The sequence below is a fragment of the Sylvia atricapilla genome, chromosome 12 (genome assembly GCF_009819655.1).
Source record: "Sylvia atricapilla isolate bSylAtr1 chromosome 12, bSylAtr1.pri, whole genome shotgun sequence".
Taxonomy (NCBI): Eukaryota; Metazoa; Chordata; class Aves; order Passeriformes; family Sylviidae; genus Sylvia; species Sylvia atricapilla.
This window is the reverse complement of record NC_089151.1, coordinates 2,585,619-2,603,488: the sequence shown is the minus strand read 5'-3', so window position 1 is coordinate 2,603,488 and position 17,870 is coordinate 2,585,619. Positions and strand designations below refer to the sequence as shown.

General features: G+C 59.8%; 1 protein-coding gene across 4 annotated transcripts in view; it reads right to left on the bottom strand.

The window, feature by feature from the left end:
• Window positions 1–17,363, bottom strand: part of GSE1 (Gse1 coiled-coil protein) — a 98,323-nt gene extending 80,960 nt beyond the window's left edge. The window contains exon 1 of one of the 4 annotated variants that reach the window (XM_066327476.1): window positions 15,432–17,363. In XM_066327476.1, coding sequence (XP_066183573.1) covers window positions 15,432–17,363 — 1,932 coding nt within the window. The remainder of the gene's footprint in view (window positions 1–15,431) is intronic. The other 3 variants (XM_066327479.1, XM_066327477.1, XM_066327478.1) reach the window with 3 other exon arrangements.
• Between the last annotated feature and the right edge of the window lie 507 nt (window positions 17,364–17,870).

Below are 17,870 nucleotides of genomic sequence, written 5' to 3'. Positions count from 1 at the left end.
AAGGGGGGGAAGGAGAAAAAAGGGGGAAAAGGAGAAAAAAGGGGGAAAAGGAGAAAAAAGGGGGAAAGGGGGGAAAAAGGAGAAGGAAGGATAAAAGGGGAAAGAAAGAAAAGAAAAAAAGGGGAAAGAAGAAGAAAAAAAGAAGAAAATAAACGGGGAGAGAAGAAAAAAAAAAAAAAAAGGAAAAAAAGGGGGAAAAAAAAGAAAAGGAAAAAGAAGGGTGAGGAGGTGGAGAAAAGCCCCCACCCCCAGCGAGAGCGGGAGGGAGCAGCGGCCAAGGCAAGCAGAGGAGTCAGCCAAGTGCCTCTCTCCGTGGCGGCAGGGCGCGAGTGGGCCGCCCTGCAAATGGTTTGAATTTCCAAAACAGAAGGGAGAAGCCAAGAGCTGCCGAGTTCCCCCACACGCCAAGAAGGACAAAGGGCATCCCTGGGCGGTGGAGGGGAAGGCAGGAGCCCAGCACCCCCCGGGATGTGCCAGGACCGGGGATGTGGCACAGGGGCTGCTCCCAGCTCGGCTCTGCATCCAGGGACAGGGAATGGTGCTGGGGGAGGTGGACACTGGCACAGGGCTGGTTCTACCGGGATGCTAGGTGGTTGTGATGGGATGTGCACCCACAGGGAGAGCTCCCAGCAGAGCCTGGGGTGATCCAACAGCAGCAAAAAGCCTCTAGTTCCCTGTCCTGGCACAGCAGGAGCCCCCCAGCTCCCGTCCTGCTGGGAACCCACCCGCTTCAAGAGCCCAAAAGGGCTGGAAAAGGCCCGAAGCCGGCGTGCTGGAGGCTCTGCTTGCTGCAGGAGAGGCCTAACAGTGATCCAGAAGGAAATCCCAGTGCCCACCCCAGCTGCTGGCAGCGATGTGAGGATGCTGCATGGGTGGTCCAGCCCCTCCGAGTGATCCCATCCTACAGGGTGATGCTGCGCCCTAAAAAAGCACAGCTCGCCCCATAAGGGATTTATTTGGGGCAGCATCCCTGGGGAATGCCAGCAGCAGCACAAAGCCCCACGCTGCTGAGGAACCCCCCACACACTCTTCTCCTTCCCCCGCAGATTATAACCTCACACGGATTATAATCTTCAATTATTAATCGCCAGCAAATCCAACCCCCATCTGCCTAATCCTGCCCCACTCTCCTGCACCCCAGAGTAACCCCCTTCCCGGGGGGACTGGAGGGGGACAGTGGGGCCGCCTGGATGCCAGCCCTGCTACTGGAGGGGTGGGAGAAGCCAAGGGGGGAGCCCCCGCAGCCACGCTGGGAGCAGGCAGGGAGACAATATCGGGCCTATGCGGCCCCCTCGCCGCCAGATGTGTGTTAATAAGGCAGCTGCCCCCTAAGCTAATAAGGTCACTTACTGGCTCCAGCAAGACGAGAAAACAAGCAGGGGCTTGGCTGCGGTACAGCCTGACTTGGCACTCGCCGCACGCCGGCTTCCTGAATTCTTGCCGCTTCCAGAACAGCCCAACGGGGTGGAAAAAAAAAAAAAAAAAAAAAAAAAAAAAAAAAAGGCAGAGAGAAACCTCCTTCACCTCCTTCGCCCCCCTCCCCAAAAAAATAATAAAAAAAAAAAGCATCCCCTGCAGCCCACCCGGCCTCCAGCATCCCTTCTGGGGTGCCCCGGTGTTGCCGCCTGTGCCCCGCTGCCTTCACCCCCACGGCGGGGTTTGTTCCGCAGGGAAAAGCTCGTGGGAAGGCTGGGGGGATTCCTGCAGACTTTCCCAGCGCCCCCACCCCGGCCCCGCTCCCTCCCTCGTCTGCCCCCGATCATGGCGCCTCCAACTCCCTTTGTTTTAATATTCTAAAGCGAGCCAGATGCCGGCTTTAATCCCCTCAGCTGGGGAGGATTTGCGAACACATTAGGAGGCAGAGGCGGCCCCGAGCCCCAAGCCCATCCCCATGGCAGGCACTGCGCCCCATCTGCCGCCCCGGGAAGGGGATCCCGGCCCCTAATTGCCTCCTCATGTCGGGATTAGGAGCTGACAAGGTGTCCGACATCGGGGACGCGAGCATCCCCCGCCACTTGTGGCTGCGGAGCGCCGGGAGGGGTTTGCCCTTGGTGACACGGTGCCGGGGGCGGCAGGGGTGGGTCCTGCAGGGTGCTGGGTGCTCAGGAGAGGGGCAGAGGTCGGGCTGCAGCTCTCCTGAAGATGGGATGATGGATGATGACGTGTCTGTCGCAGTGGCGCAACCTCAGCTGCCACGTCCCTCGTGGACATTGGGATATTTTGGGGGGAAGCTCTGAGGGTCCTTCCTTCAGCATGAAAAGGGGAAGGGATTTCCATCCCGACCTCCTGCTCTGCTGCTGCTCCTTCCCCTGGGACTCAGCAAAGGAGGCTGAGATTGAGCAGGGACCAGCAGCAGGAGCCAGAGGGGTCAGATCCCTCAGGAGCAGCTCCAGGTGTGTACCCCATTTGTCCTGCAGCATCCAGGCTGACCCCTCTGCATCACAATCCCGGCTGTCCCAGCACACTCAGACCTCTCCCACAGCCAGGAGGGGGATGTGGCCTCTGCAGAGTCAGGGGAGGCAGCAGCAGAGCCCCAGGAGCTGGAGGGTGATGGGAATGTGATGCTGGAGCAATGTCCCAACCCCACAACATCCTAAAGTGGGGAAACAGCTGCCACACAAGATGCCTCATAAACCTTCTCCTCACCCAAGGGTCAGCTCACAGCATCCCAAATGCTGGGGGGTTCCCTCCAGTCCAAGGTGCACTTTTTGGGGCACCCCAAACAGCTCAAAACCCTGCAGGGAGCAGGAACCCCTCCAAGGATCTCCAGGTTCTCCCCTGCCCATCCTACTGCTGCTTGGGCCCACAGGAGACTCCAGCTTCCCCAAAGAAACAGCTCCAGGAGCACAGGATCTTCCTGAGCTATCCCAGACCCCATATTCGCACTGCAAAAGCAGCAGGGCTTCTTTTTGAGGGTGGTTTTTGGGGATTTTTTTTTTTGTGTGTGTGTGCTGTTTTTTTTAAGACCAGGATCTCCTCCATTGCACTTAGCAGCCAGGAGTTCCGAGGGAGCAGAGCTCAGTGCTTTAGAATGACGCCTCATTTGCCAAGAAATAATCCCAAGGAGAAAAAAAAAAATAAAATAATAAAAAAAAAAAAAACCAACTCAAAAAACACCCAAAAAAACCCCAGACTCAGAAGATGATAATTAACTCCACAAAGCAGCGACCCTGAGCAGCTCAAATCTTCGCTGTAACTCCCCAGCCTCTTCTCCAAGGAATTATTTCTTCCTGTCTCCAACAAAACGGCACCAGCCCTGGAGGCCTGGGGGTTTTATTGGGGCTGTGTGTGTCCCCCCAAACCCTGCAGCCAGATTTGCCCCCACCCAGGCAAGGTGGGGGGCCCAGCCCCACATGAGACCCCACAGCTCTGCAGTGGGATCACTCCCCATCCCTGTGGAGGGACACCGGAATAGGGACATTGGGGACGTGGGGCTCCACCCTTGAGGGGATGGAGAGAGGGGGAATGGGTGCTGCTGGCCCCCAACACCCACCAGCACCCCCTGACAGGGCAGGAGCCGCTTTTCAGGATTCTCCTTGCAGACAAACAGCAGGGAAAGGCAGGACAAACACCCTGGGGGTGCATTTTACCCCATTCCCTCTCCCACCTTTCTGTCTGGCAGAAGGGATGCTCCACCAGAAGCCGGCCCGAGTGACCCTGGCACCATCACCCCCACCCCTGACACCATCACCCCCTGCCCCTGGCCAGGGAGGGGAACTGAAGAGAGAAAAGCTGAGAAAAAGCAGCGCAGAGCCAGCCCTTCCCACTGCTGCTCCCCCCCGGCATCCCCCTTCCCCTCCTGACCGCAAAAAGCCAACATCTCCCCGCGCCCCTCCAGCCAGGGGATGGGAATGTGGAAGCAATTGCACTTGGCAAGGCAGCAACAGTGAGTCAAAAACAGTTGTTTGGCTTGTCAGCCACCCAGGCCCTGCAGCACTCTTGTTTTCCTTTGCCTGCCTTAACCCCTTCCAGCCCCACACGCGGCTCCCAGCAGGACCCACAGCCCCCAGCCCCGCCGTGGAGAGCAGGGGAGAAGGCTCCTGGCACAGCCCGGCTTGTCCTGCTCCCAGAAATGGGAGAATGGGCAATTCTCTGCCAGGAAAACCTGCAGGAAGAGGGTGCAGGGAACCTGCCGTGGTGCTGGGAGCTGGTGTGGGGCACAGGGATATAGCCCAAGGCCACCAAAGATGCCTGGTGGTCCTGGAGCATCCCAGGAGATGCATTGAGCTCCTTGTCCCTGCCAAAGAGCATCCCAGGCGCTCCTTGGCAGGCTGAGGGGACATGGCCACGTGTGCAGGGCACCCTGTGCCACCCCGGGGTGGTCACACCCCCGGGCAGTGCCAGCCTGGTGACACTGGGGGATTTAAAGCCCTAAGCACAGCAGGTCCCATCTCATTTACAGCAGTTTAAGCACATCTCAGGCTGCTTGCCACCGGCTCCTCCAGCCCCTTCCCTGCTGGGGCCAGGAACACACCCAGAGCCACCACGGGCTGCAGCAGGGGCTCTGCTCCACGCCCAGCTCACCCCTCACACCCCGAGAGGAGGGTCCCACACTGCTGGGAGCCCAACTCACCCAGGCTGCCACCAATTCGGGGCAGGGTAGGGGGACACCAGGATCCATCCACCCCTTCCCCACCATGGAGGGACAGCCCTGAGGGGTCAGGGTATGGGTCAGGGCATCCCTCTGGCCATCCAGCCAGGTCCCCACTCCCCCCACATTGGGCCCAGAGAAGCCAGGCGTGAGGAGAGAGGCCAAGGATGGGGGTTCTCCCTCTCTCTCCACTGGGGACGACCCCCAGTGTGACCCTCCAGCACCAGGGAACCAGGGCCAGGGGACGGCTGGGGAAGAGTTAAACCCTCTGGAGCGCCTGGAAGGGGAGGAAAAGCAGAGGGCAAGGCTGAGCCCGCCGGGAGAGACAAAGCGAGATGCAGGAGCCAAGAGATGAAGGCGAGGATGTGATAAGAGGGGGAGCGGGGTGTGTGCGCTGGAGCGAGGGAAGGGGAGGAGGAGGAGGAGAGGTGGGTGATGACCAAAGTCATTGAACATTTTTTGGCACGCCTACCCCCGAGTATCCTGGCCGTTGGCCCAGCTCGGAGCTGAACTTAAACAAACTCCTGTTGCAGCCATCTGCTTGATTTTAAAATAAATCAAACAATCTGTTGAGCCGTGGGTGATCAAATTTCCATCTGTGCGGACGCCTGCTCGCCTCCTCGGAGCCTCCGCTTGCCTCTACCAGCCAAACACTCCTGGCAGCATGTGGCCTCCCTAATTCCTCCAGGAAAGGGAGAAACCGGACCTCCCCCTGCACCCCGGGCCCCTCCCGACTCAAACCAAGTGCTATTTTTACAGCCACCCACCAAAGAGAGACGCGGAACGGGAGGGGAACAGCGAGGGAAGATCCCGGGAGGGACGGAGCTGCTCCGTGGCTGCCCACGCTGGGGGGATTCCTCATCCTGTCTCCATCCATCCCACGGCTCCGAGGGAACGGCAAAGGAAAGGGCAGCAGCTGCTGGCCCTGGCAGAGGCCAGAAATAGCAGCTGTGAGGGCAGTGCTGTGTGGCTGTCCCCAGGACAGGGACACCGGGCGCATTGTCACCTCCAGGTGTCTGAGGGTGCCAAGCTCGCAGCCACCCTCCCCAGGCAGCCTGCTGGCCCCAGGTCCACCCAAAATCATCTCATCCCGAGGGTTTCCCCCCTCCTCTGGGAGCAGGGAACCCAGAGAGGGGGGCAGCACCACTTGTGTTTTGTCCCAAGGTCCCCAAAGTGTGAAAAGAGAGGTGGCATCTCCCTCCTCCTCTGTCCCTTTGCTCGCCTGGGGGAACAGCACCCGTGACATCCACGGCCCCAAAGCCCCTCCGAGGGGTCAGTCCCTTGTCTGTCAGTCCTTCCCCAGCCAAGGACAAAGCCCTGCTGGCATCACCCCGAGGTCACCGTCCTTCCCTGGAGCCCTTCCTTCCGCTCCGAGCAGAGGGCACCGGGCACGGGGCCAGCACAGGCAGAACTAGGGCAGCGAGGGGTGGGGAAAAAACACAGCAAAAGGACTGAAAGATGAGCAAGGAGGGAGGAAATGGTTGTGAATGAAGGAGAAGGAGGAGGGATGGGTAAAGAATGGAGCACGACTGGGGGTCACTGGAGCTCCGGTGGGGAAGGTCAAGGTGAGAGCACAGCCTGTCTGTGCATGGGAAAGGGAGGAAGGACACGACAGCAGGATTTATTCCTCCTCCAGGTCTTCAGTTATTGGGGTGATGCTTCCTGAGGGTCCCCACGGCATGGTGGAAAGCAGCAGCATGGAAAAGGAGGTGCCCAGCACCCACCAGAGCCCTGCCAGGAGCCCGAGCCAGCGGCTGCGGAACAAACCTCACCCGTGTGGGATATTGCCAAGCCAAAGCTGTCCTGGCCAGCCCGGGGCCAGCCTGGCCAAGCCACTCACTGCTGGAAAGAACAGGGAACAGGGAGCAGGGTGGCCCCCACCCTGCTGCAGCCTCAAATGCTTCCCCAGTGCCAGCTTTTGGGAGGGGTTGTGCAGCCCCAAGCACACAGCGTGCAGCACCCGGGCTCCAGGATGCAGGATCAGCATGAGAACGGGGAGATCAGCGAGGGAAAAAAAACCCTGGAATGAGTGATACAGCAGCTTGGGTGATCCCAGTGCCACAAGGGAACAGCCCCTCGGGAGAAAAATCTGCTCCTGGGGATCCACATCCCTGAGCTGAGGCGGTGGCTGACATGGGGAGGTCCCTCCAAATGCTCCTTATGGAGTGAAATCCAAGCAGAGGCCTGACAGGATGCACAGCAGGGAGCAGGTTACACAGCACAAGCAATAGCGGGAAGGGGAGGAAAAAAAAACAAAAAACCACCAACAAAAAAAACCACCAAGCCCCTTTTTGGAAGAGGAAAGGGCTGACAGGACCTGGCTGAGAAGCAGGAGAAAGCCCAGATTTCCCAGTTACTGTGCAGATGTTCTGGACTGAAAACAGAAGACGGCAGGAGCGAATTCATCTCCCCCTCCAGAGACGCCGCAGCCGGAGCATCTGGACTGTGTCTGCAGGCAGCAGGGCCGGCTCCCCCCGCTCCCCAGGAGCCCCACACCGGGGCCAGCAGTGACAAACCAGCCCTGTCCCCACACCAGGTTGACCTTGGCACCGCTGCTGCCTCCAGGGAAAACGGAAAGGCCTTGTCTTTGCAGCGTTTTCACTCTGTGGTAACTCCTGCTGCCTGCTCCCAGAGCCGGGGGGAGCGGTGGGGAGAAGAAAATGTGGCTGGTTAAGCAGTGAGGACAAGGAGGAGGGCAAAAGACATCCATCCTTATATATCTATATATAAATATACATTTATTCCTGGCCAGGAGAATAACTGGAATCATCAGCACTTGATCATCACTCGATGTAAAGCTTCACGGCCAAACAAAAGTCAGCCCCTTTCCAGAAACATGCTGGAAGCAGCTGGAAGATGATGGTGGCAATTTGCTGTGTGCCCCACACCCTCAGCTGTCTGCGTGTCTCTCCCTCCCGGGTCTGGCTGTCCCACCAAGGCTGCAAAACACTGAGCAAGAGCCACATGTCCTGGCTGTCACCAAAATGTTCCCAGCTCCAAGGTCCCTCCCTGGTGTCCCCAGGGACAGAGGTGGCTGGGGGTGGCCCCTCAGATCCATCAGATGATGCAGTTCCCATTTCCATTTCCACGGAGGGGCAGAGCTGGGGAGGACAATTAAAACCATTTTGGAGGGTGAGCTGGGAAAACTCCTCCAGCCTGGAGTTTTGGCAGAGTCTGGGCTGTGCCATGGGCTGCACATCCTGCAGGGACGGGCACCCACAATAGGAATCCCCAGCCTGCAAACAGCAGGTGCTGGGGACACACTGGGTGACAGCACGCCAGGACACAGCCTCGAGGGGGTCACTGAGGGGCTGGAAGCCTGGGAGCAGTCCAGGCTCCTGCCCTTTGGCCAGGGAAGGCAGCTGTCCATCCCAAACAAGGAGGGCATGTCCCTGGCTGTGGGGTGGCCACCACCCCTCTCCCATCAGGACCTTCCCAAAGTGGAAGACAAAAATTCACTGGGAGACAGCAAACCAGTCCCTGCAAGCCCTGCTGCCCTCTTCACATCCCTCCTGGGGGGTGCCAGGACCTTCCCCGTTCATTCCTGGTCAAAGCCAACCCCAAAACTCATCTCCTCACCCCTGCCAAGACCCGGCTCTGCTGGGCTACCAGGGCAGGTAATGCTGTGGCCAGGTCTGCCAGAAGGTGATGGGAAGAGGCAGCACCAGGGCAGAGACAGTGATATCCTGAGTTTGTGTGCCTGGGGTTCTGGAACAACCCTCAGTAAATCCTGGAGCAGGTCCCTGGGACACCGGGAATGGCCCATCCAGCACCGGGGCCACCAAAACACAGAGTGTTGGGAGTTCTCTGGATGGAGACCTGCACCACCACAGCATGGACACCCCAGCCCCGTGTATGGGATGTGAGGCAGCCCAGGGCAGCACAGGGCTCTGCCCCGGTGCAGGTCACCACACGCTCTGCAGCAGGTTGGAGAGGGAAAGCCGGGGCAGCTGCTGCTCCAAGCGCGCCAGCTCCGTGGGTAAACAGATGACTTCAGTCTCCCGAGAGCTACTAAAGCCCGGCAGCACTTGTGCTAACGTGGAAAAGGGGGAGGAAAAGAAGGGAAACTAAAGAGGGAGAAGCGGCGTCATACCCACGCCAGGCTGCAAAGCGCACCCAGGTAACGTCACCCTTCTCCCAAGCCCGGCCAAAAATCCACCCTGGAGCCATCCCCTCCATCCCTGCACTGCTACTGAAGATCCAGCCTGGAAAAGGAGCCACACAGCAGCCAGAGCAGCTGCACGGGGCTGTTTATCCAGCCACGGCACAGCTCGGCTCACATGTGCCGGGGAGAGGCCGCAGCAGCTGCTCACCCAGCACCGGGAGCAAAGCACGACCTGGGCTGGGCATTGGGGCTCTGGCACCCTCCCCACGGCCCGGGGAAGGGAAGCAGGCCGGGATAGCCGGGAGCAGTGCCTCTGGCACAGGAGCAGCCCCGCAGTCCCCGCAGCGCGGCTGGCACGCGGCGCTCTGCGGCACCACCAGGAGCCAAGGCACGGCCGAGGCACCGCTGCCACCCGCCTTGGCCGTGGGGACACGGGGCTGTCACAGCCCTGGGACGGGGCCCGCGGCAATCGTGCTGCTGGAAAAGCTCCCACCGCCAGCTGCTCCCAGAGGGAGAGAGCCCGGCGCGGCTGGGAGGCTGCCGCCGCCACCGGGCTCCTGCCCCGGCTCCCAGGGATGCTCCTGCCTCACCACCCCCTGGATGTGCCCCCAGGGAGGGCCAGTGTCCCCCTGACACACCGCAGGGACATGGCCATGCTGTCCCTTCCAGGCCAGGATGGCATTGTGCGGCACTTTTGCTGCAGGGAGGAACATCTGGCCAGATGCTGCCCAGCAGCATAGGACTGTCTCCAAAAAAAAAGGAGCCAAAGGTGCCATCAGGGAACAAATAGAGCCCTCCTCACCCAAAAAACCAGCATGGGCATGGATCCAGGGCATCTACTGCAGCCAGAGAGATGTAAGCAGGCTCCTGGCAAACCAGCTGTGCCCCAAAACCTGCTGGGGAGATGGAGACAGCTCCTTGCCACTCAAGGACAGTGACAGAGCTGTCAGGACAGGACTCAGCGGCTATCCTGAGGACTGAAAATCCAACTCCTGCCATCCCTGATGTACTTGGAAAAGCAGGCACCCCCGCCGCTGTGCAGGGAAGTCCCTCCTCGCTGGGAAGCAGCCAAGGAGCATCCCAGGCTGCCCTCTGCGACTGAGCTTCCCGGAGGGCTGAGAAAAGCCAAGTGTCTGGACAAAACATCTGTCCGGCCACAGCAGCCAGAGCCTCGTCCCGTCACCCCATCTCCCGACTTGGCTGCCGCTCCAGAGGATGCTCCAGCAGTTGCAAAAGCATTTTCACCGCATGGGGTGAGAGTGGAGCCGGTCCCTGTCCCCAGGGTGCCCACAGGGGGTATTCCAGGGGGTGCAGCACAGTGTCAGACCAGCGTTTTTGGCAGGTGCCTGCTCAAGCTGCCAGTCCTGCGGCGCTGCTGCTTTTGGGAAAGGCGGGGAGAAAGCAAAGAGCAGGGAGGGCAGGGTGAAAATAAATATATAGCAGCCAGCTGGTGAGCTGTGGAGTCAGCACAAGGCCTGCAGGACGCGGCGCTGGCAGCGGCGCAGGAGCCCTGGAATTTCGGACAGCTGGTCCAGCAAGGTCAGCCCGGCCAAAGCAAAGACCCCAGTGCTGCTCCCCACAGCGTGGCTGAAGGACAAACACCCCCAGCTGGAAATCCCATGGGGACAAGCCACCACCCCAGAGGGTGACTGTGACACAGGTGAGTGAGGATGAGGAAGGACAGCCAGGGGAGAGTTCCCACAGAGCGACGCAGCCCTGACCTCGGCGGCAGGAAAAAGCACATTTTCCCCGCGTTGTTTCTTTGTTTGCCATCTGGGAACACGATCCCCAGGGAGGCCGTGCCCCGAGACATGAAGTCATGTCATGATTATATTGCCACCTCCGTGCTGGGATTGAGATCTCACCCGAAAATGCCAGCCCGGGTCTGCAGCAGCTGCTTTGCTGAGCATAGGCCTCACTAAAAACAACTCCTCGTGCTGCAAACTGAACAGGTTTATCCCAGTGAAGTTGGCTTAAATTGGCACGATTTTGCTCTGAATCTGCTGCAATTCGTGACGGCAAAAACGGCCACAAGTACAGGTAGAACCACCAAAACCAACCCGAACTGGAAGCCAAAAGATTGAGGTGAGTGAGGCCAGCTCTGCTCCTTATTTAAGGGATGAGGAGAAGCCAACTGGAGCCTGTGCCACCCCCCTGGAGCCCACACATGATGCCTGGGCTGGGCACACAGAGGTGCCATCAGCTTGGCTGAAAAAGCATCACCACCCCAAATGCTGCCAGTGGCCAGAAGGGTTTTGATTTCCTTCAAAATCCATAAAAGATGCAAAGAGGGCAGAGGGCAGAGGCGTTTCCTACATGGATCTCTTAACTCTGGTGCTGCAGTGCACCCAAATATCCCATAATTTGGCCTGGTGCAATGCAGGAGGAAGGCTCAGGCATCACTCCCCGCCTTCTGGGTTTGCTTTTCTGGCATCCAGGAGCTTTGGCTGCCGCTCAGCATCAGTGGGACAAGGTTTAGCAGAGAACACAAGAACTCTTTGATTTTTGCCCAAAAACCCTTTTTGAAAGCCAAAAGGAAAGTACCCACCAGCAGCTGTCAGCTCGACGGCAGTGATTTGGAAATGCAGCCATGACCTTTGGAGCTGGGAACCTGCAGAAGGGGCCAAATCTCCAGCTGAGCCAACAGCACTGCTGGCAATTAGTAAATACAGTGAACTCAGCCCCCGGGGCCTGACTGTGCACAGCCCCACACAACCAGCCCCAGGTGTGCTCTGAAAAGTGGGAATGGAGCATGGAAAACACCACGTGCTTCCCAGAAAGCGGCCTGAGGACAAGGCTGGGAGAGGCAGTGGAATCCAGCTGCTCCCGAGGAGCACGATGCCAACACCTCCACGGCACCCAAGGAAACTGAACACAGAACCACAGGTTTGTTTAGGTTGGAAAAACCCCTCCAAGATCGTCGAGTCCAACCGTTCCTCCAGCACTGCCAAGGCCAGCAGTGACCATGTCCCCAAGTGCCACACCTTTAAATCCCTCAAAAGGAATGGAGACCCCACCACTGTCCTGGGCAGCTGTGCCAGAGCTTGATGACAGTTCCAGTGGAGAATTTTTCCTTAAAATCCACCCTGAGCCTCCCCTGGCCCAGCCTGAGGCCGTTCCCTCTGCTCCTGTCCCTGTTCCCTGGGAGCAGAGCCCTCTGGCTGTCCCCTCCTGTCAGGGATTGTGCAGAGCCACAAGGTCCCCCCTGAGCTCCTTTTCTCCAGGCTGAGCCCCTTTCCCAGCTCCCTCAGCCCCTCCTGGGGCTCCAGCCCCTTCCCCAGCTCTGCTGCCCCAATGTTGAGCTCTGGGGACACCACTGGTGACCAGCCACCAACTGGATATGTCCCCATTCCCTGCCACTCTCCGGGCCCAGCACTCAGACAGCTTTTTACCCAAGGAACAGCAACTCATGCAAGGCATGAGCAGCCAGTTTTTCCAGGGAAACTCTGTGGGAAACACTGCCAAAGCCTTCAGTGACAACATCCAGAGCCTTCCCTCACCCCCTGAGTGGGTCACCTTGTCACAGGACATCCAGGGACAAGGACCTGCCATCCAAGAACTCACATGGGTTGGGAAAACCTGATCCCTTGGTTGTCCTGAACAGCTGCGCTTGAGTTATTGGCAGGATTTGAGAGCTTTCCAGACACCTGGAAGTATTTCCAAAAAGTTGTATTTAAGGGGAAAAAAAACGCAGGAAACCTCAAGGGGAGTCACTTTTACAGGCACCTAAGTGCAGAGAGAGCAGTGGAGCGTGAAGATAGGAAGAGCTGGAAGACAGGGAAACCTTTTCCTGGTGAACACAGGACACTGAGAATGTCAGACAGGCTGAGGAGAAGCAGCCCTTGAGCTGGGAATGCATCACTTCACCCCTGTGGAGAGGGCTGGAGAGCCCGGGGGTGACTTGAGAAGGCACAGCCAGCCAGGAACACGTCACTGTCACCTCTGGGAAACAACCAAATCTGGGCATTTTGTGGTTTATCCCAACAGCATCTGCTTGAGGAGCCAGCTCCTCCTGGGATGGATCCACATCCCAGTGGGATGCACAGGCAATTTATCCAGAGGAACAGGAGGAGATATCCCACCTGGACACCCCAAGCTCAATGCACCAATAATTGCACTGATCTACACAACTTCCCCTTGTAAAGAAAATCAGTTTTCACAGTAAGCATCTGGGGACCAAGGGTGACAAGCCAAAGGATGCCCACGCCAGGTGCCTTTTCTACACCCAGCATTGCCATTTTTTTTCTTGGAGGGGAGGCCCCAAACCCGCCCCAAGTCTGCCAACCACAGCAGGGCTCTGCAGAGCTCACCTCCAGGGGATCCTCCTGCAGCAGGGAGAACTCCAGGCACCACCACACCTCCACAGAGCATCGCTTGTTCCACTGCTCCCCGCCACCAAACCAGAGGCACCACCCATCCAAAATATCAGTGGCTCCTCCCTCCTTACAGACGTGGGGTCCCTCAGCAGCACCTCCACACTGTCACAGAGAGGACCTTAGCCCGATCCTGATCTTGCTGCCCTGCTAAAAGTGGGAGATGTGGGGATATCTGGTGGCTTTTTGGGGTATTGACCTCAAGCTTTGAGCCATTTGTGTCAAACACACATAGACAGGACAGCAGCAGACCACAGCTGCGTGTGCAGGGGGTGCCAAAAAGCAAGTGCAGCCCAAAAATGAAGTTGTAGAGTTGAAAGGAGAACTGGGGAGATGATTTTAACTGCTCAGGCTCGTTCCCTCCAGCCTGGTCCCATCAGAACGGGGACCTGGGCGTCACACAAGAGTGAAAGGCTCATCTGGGGTGACTTTCAGCAGCAAGTGTGGCTGAACAAGGGTACAGCTAAATTAACCAAGTGCCCTACCCAAGCTTTAAGCCGTGTTTTAAATAACCTTGACATCTGTGAGGTCTCAGTCTGCTGGAAAGCATGTGGAGACAGGGAGGGAAAATGCACCAGGACCTTCTGGCCAGCCAGAGTCCCCACCAGGACACGGCAGAGCCTGGCCACCACGTCCCCAGGCGGCTCTGCTGTGCCTCCTGCCACTCAGCCCCTTGCAGCAGCCCCTTAATTTGCTCATTAGCAAACCCAGGAACAAGAGGAGGAAGTCAATAGTGTCCCTTCCCCAGGACACACTCTGTGTCCTCGTGGGAGGTGGGGATTGAGGCCAGTGGGGACAAGGACTGAAAAATGCTGGGATCTGGGGGGAGGTCACTAAGGAACCCATCCCTGCTGGAACACAAGTGCTGTCCGTAATGTCCCCATCAGGTGGCCTGGGGGACACCAAGGAGAGGGCAGAGGCCTGACAAACCAGCTGGGGACATGCAGGTGATGCCCCTCTCATCAGCTGCACCCAGCTGGGTTGTGCTGGGGCACTCCAGCATCACCCCTGGATCAGCACCCACCGCATCCCGAGTCCTCCACGGCCACCAGACCCGTGACCACATGGGCCTCACAACCCACCCAGCAACCGTGAAAATCATCCAACTGCATCCACACAGATGACCCCAAATTATGTCAGGACCATCCAGCTCAGGCTGGCAGACTCTGGGGGAAACCCCCCCAAAAGCAACAGTTTCCAGAGGATTCCCAGCACCGGTGCCAACCCAACCTCCCATGCCATCCTGGCACCCTCCAGGTGAATGCAGCTCCTGCCTGGTGGCTTTCCAAGCAGTGTCCCCCTCCAGGTTCAGGAGCCAGCCCAGCTGAAGGGGAAATTATATTTGTAAGCAGCCAAGGGAGAGCGACGGGAGAGAAAAGGAGCGCTGTCTTGGAAGGGCTGGTTTACATTTCTAAAGAAAATGCCAGCGCCTCAGAGAGCTGCAGGGTTCTGGCTGTGGATGGAGCTGAAAGGCTTTGAAAGTGACCTCGGGGATTTGGGGTGTTGGCATTTGGCAGAGGCCAGCCCGGGGCCTGGTTTGGTGACACACAGCGGTGGCTCTGGAGAGCTCCCACAAGCTGGAATTTTGGGGGTAAGAAGCTGTTATTTCCTCATCCCACAAGAAACACAAGCTTGGGAGGAATAAACTTTTGCTCCACCACGTGCCTTTGAGGTGATGTCCCCAAAGCAGCTTGTGTAAGCTCAGGGGGAGCCACAGAAAGGAGCAACAGGGGAACCTGGCAGCACCTGGGCCGTGACATCCACGACACCCTTCAGGGTTGCAGGGCTTTTGGGGAGCCCTCACTGCAGGATAAGCAGAGCAGCACGGGTGGGGAGCACCCAGCCCTGTGCTCACCCATCCACTGTGGGGAAAAAACCAAAACCAGGGCTTCTCCAAGGGAAATCCCTTCATTAAGGCACCTTGTAAAACTGGGGATAAGTTGGGAAGTTTCCTACAGAGCCTGTGAGCTCATTCCAGCTTCCCAAGGATGCTCCCTCAGAGGGAGGCCTCCCACCCCTCTGGCACCTCTGAGCACTCTTGATGACAGGCAGGACAGGATTGGGATTTCCTCTGTCCTGGCTCCCACCTCCTCCATGAGAAGCTGCCAACAACACGGACACTTCTGGAACGGGACAGGTCTTGGCTCTTCCCACCTCCTGGAAGGATTTTTATCTGTTCCTTCCCAACTTGACAGCTCCAAAAGTTCATCGCTAAAGGCACCCCATCCATTAGCACACGCCCCCAGGAACCAGACCCAAAAAGAAGAGCATCCATCTATGTCACCGCTCCAAACTCCTCCTGGATTCCAGAGGTGGGGAAGCGCTGGGATAGGAGGGATGGGGTCCGGACCAGCTGCCTTACCTTGGGGAGGAGAGACGAGGGTGCCACTGCCAGCAGCTCTGGCGGGGTCATGCTCTTGCCAGCCAGCACCACGGCCCCGCACTCGGCACAGGCACCGATGGTCAGCTGCTTCCCGTCGTCCACCAGCAGGCTGTTGGCCACGCGCAGGGTGTAGAGGAACACGGGCAGCCTGGCCACCTGAACCGCTTTTAATCCAAGGCATCGCTTCTTCTCCTGCCGGCAGAAGAAGCAGACGAAGGTCTCCACTTTGTACTGCCGGGACCAGGCGCTGCTGGGGTGGTGGGAGTTCCTGCCCTCGTGCTGCAGCCACTGTCCCAGCAGGTCGTGGTAGCACAGGATGCAGGTGGCCACCAGCCCCGTGGAGTCGGCCGGTCTGGCCCGCGGCGCGGGCGGGTAGACCGTCAAGAAGGGGAAAAAGGGTTCCTTCTCCCCAAATCGCCCCGGAGGGTTGACGTTGAGCTGGAACTCTTTGCCAGCTCCCAGCTCGGCCCCGCAGATGTAGCAGACGGAGGTGGGACCGGGCTTGATGACAGCGGGGTGACCGGCGAGGTCACTGGCCGAGAAGACCTGGTGGTACCTCCCCAGGAAACTCTGCACGGAGGAGATGAGCTCCTCGTTGTGACAGGCCCTGTACATGGCCCACAGGTCCTGCAGCACCCCGAAGCACTTGCGGCAGCTGCTGACCTCCCAGTGCTTGTTGAGCCCCTTGGCGCCGGGCGGGCAGGGCAGCAGGCTGAGGAAGGGGAAATGCATGGTGCTCTTGGCGTTGCCGTTGGTGATTTTGGCCGCCACCGGCCTCGCCTCCTTGCCGCACTCCTCCCCGCAGAGGTAACAAGCCTCGGGCACGGGCGGGATGCTCGTCCCGTCCTCCTTCATCCCTCGGCGGCCCTTGGCGGGCATGGCCCCGGCGCTGAGGGGCACCACGTAGAGCCGCTGCAGCACGGGCACGTTGGCCAGCTCGAAGCTTTGCCACTGCTGCATCAGGGAGGCGAAGCAGCAGGGACACACCAGGGTGCTGCCGGTGGGGGACAGCGGCTGGGCTCCCGGAGGAGGGCTGTGCAGCCACAGGAACGGGAAGAAAGGTCCCGGCGAGGTCTTCTCCTGCTTCTGCACGTGGACGCGGTGCTGGGCGCCGGGTGCCAAGGGGCTGCCGCAGATGTAGCAGGCGGTGCCCGGTGCCCAAGCGGGCCGCTCGTTGCCTTCCTCCTCCTCCTCCTCCTCGCTGGTGATGTTGATCTCGCTGTCCGAGGAGCAGCACGGGGGTCCCCGCTCGCCGCCCGCCGCCGGGGGGACCCGCGCCGCTCCGCCCGCCCCTTCGGGCTCCGAGAGGGGCTCGGCGTCGGAGAGCTCGGAGAGCTCGGAGCCGGCTGCCGGCCCTTCCTCCTCCTCCTCTTCCTCCTCCTCCTCCTCCGGGTGGCCGGCGGCGCGGCGCGGCGGCGCGGAGGGGTCCCAGCCCGTGGCCCCCCGCCGCAGCCCGGCTCCCCCCGCCGCCGCCGCCGCCTCGCACTGATGGGGCCGCTTGAGCCAGTACATGCGCTTCTCCACCGGCGTGCGGCTGCGCTCGAAGGAGTCCCACTGCTCGCCCAGGAAGCAGCGGCAGACAGCGCAGACCAAGGCGCAGCCCTCCGCCGAGACGGCGCGGGCGCCGGGCGCCGGCTCCTGGTGCTGCAGGAAGGGGAAGAAGGGCCGGTGGTCGCGGGGGGGTCGCACTTGAAGCTTGAGCTCTTTGCCGCGGCTGATGCCGCCGCCGCAGATGAAGCAGCAGAGCGGGGGCGCCGGGGGTTGCGCTGCCCCGGGGCCGTTCCCCCCGCCCGCCGCCGCCGCCGCCGCCGCCTCTCCGGCCGCCAGCGCGGCCATCAGCCGCTGTTTGCGGGAGAGCGGCGCCGCCGCTGCCCCCGGCCCCGCCGCCGCCCCCGGCCCCGCCGCGCTCATCGCCGCCCCCGGCTCATCCCGCGGCTCCGCCGGACACGCAGGCTCGGGGGGCGGGTTTGCGGAGCGCTCCCCCCCCAACCCCTCCGCCCGCCTCCTCCCGCCGGGGGGAAGGCAGCGAGAAAGGAAAGAAAAAAAAATAATTATAATAAAATAAAACAACGGCAACAATTAAAAAAATAATAATAATAAAAAAAAAAGGTTCCCAACCGGCAGCAAAATATCTACGAGCAGCAAGAAAAATAAACCCGGGATAAAAGTTCGGTGCGAAAGTTTGGGTCGTGCCGGCGGCGCGGAGGAAGGGCGGCTGCCGGCCGCCTCCCGGCCCCGGCGCCCCCGGCCCGGCTCCTCCCCGGCTCCCCCCGCCACGACCTGCCCGCCGGGGGGGCCCGGAGGGAGGAACGAGCCGCTGCCACCCCCCGCCCGCCGCCAGCCCACGGCCGAGGGACGTGGGGATTTACAAAGCCGCCCCCTCCCAGAAAGGGTTTGATGACCGGCCCCACGCGGGGA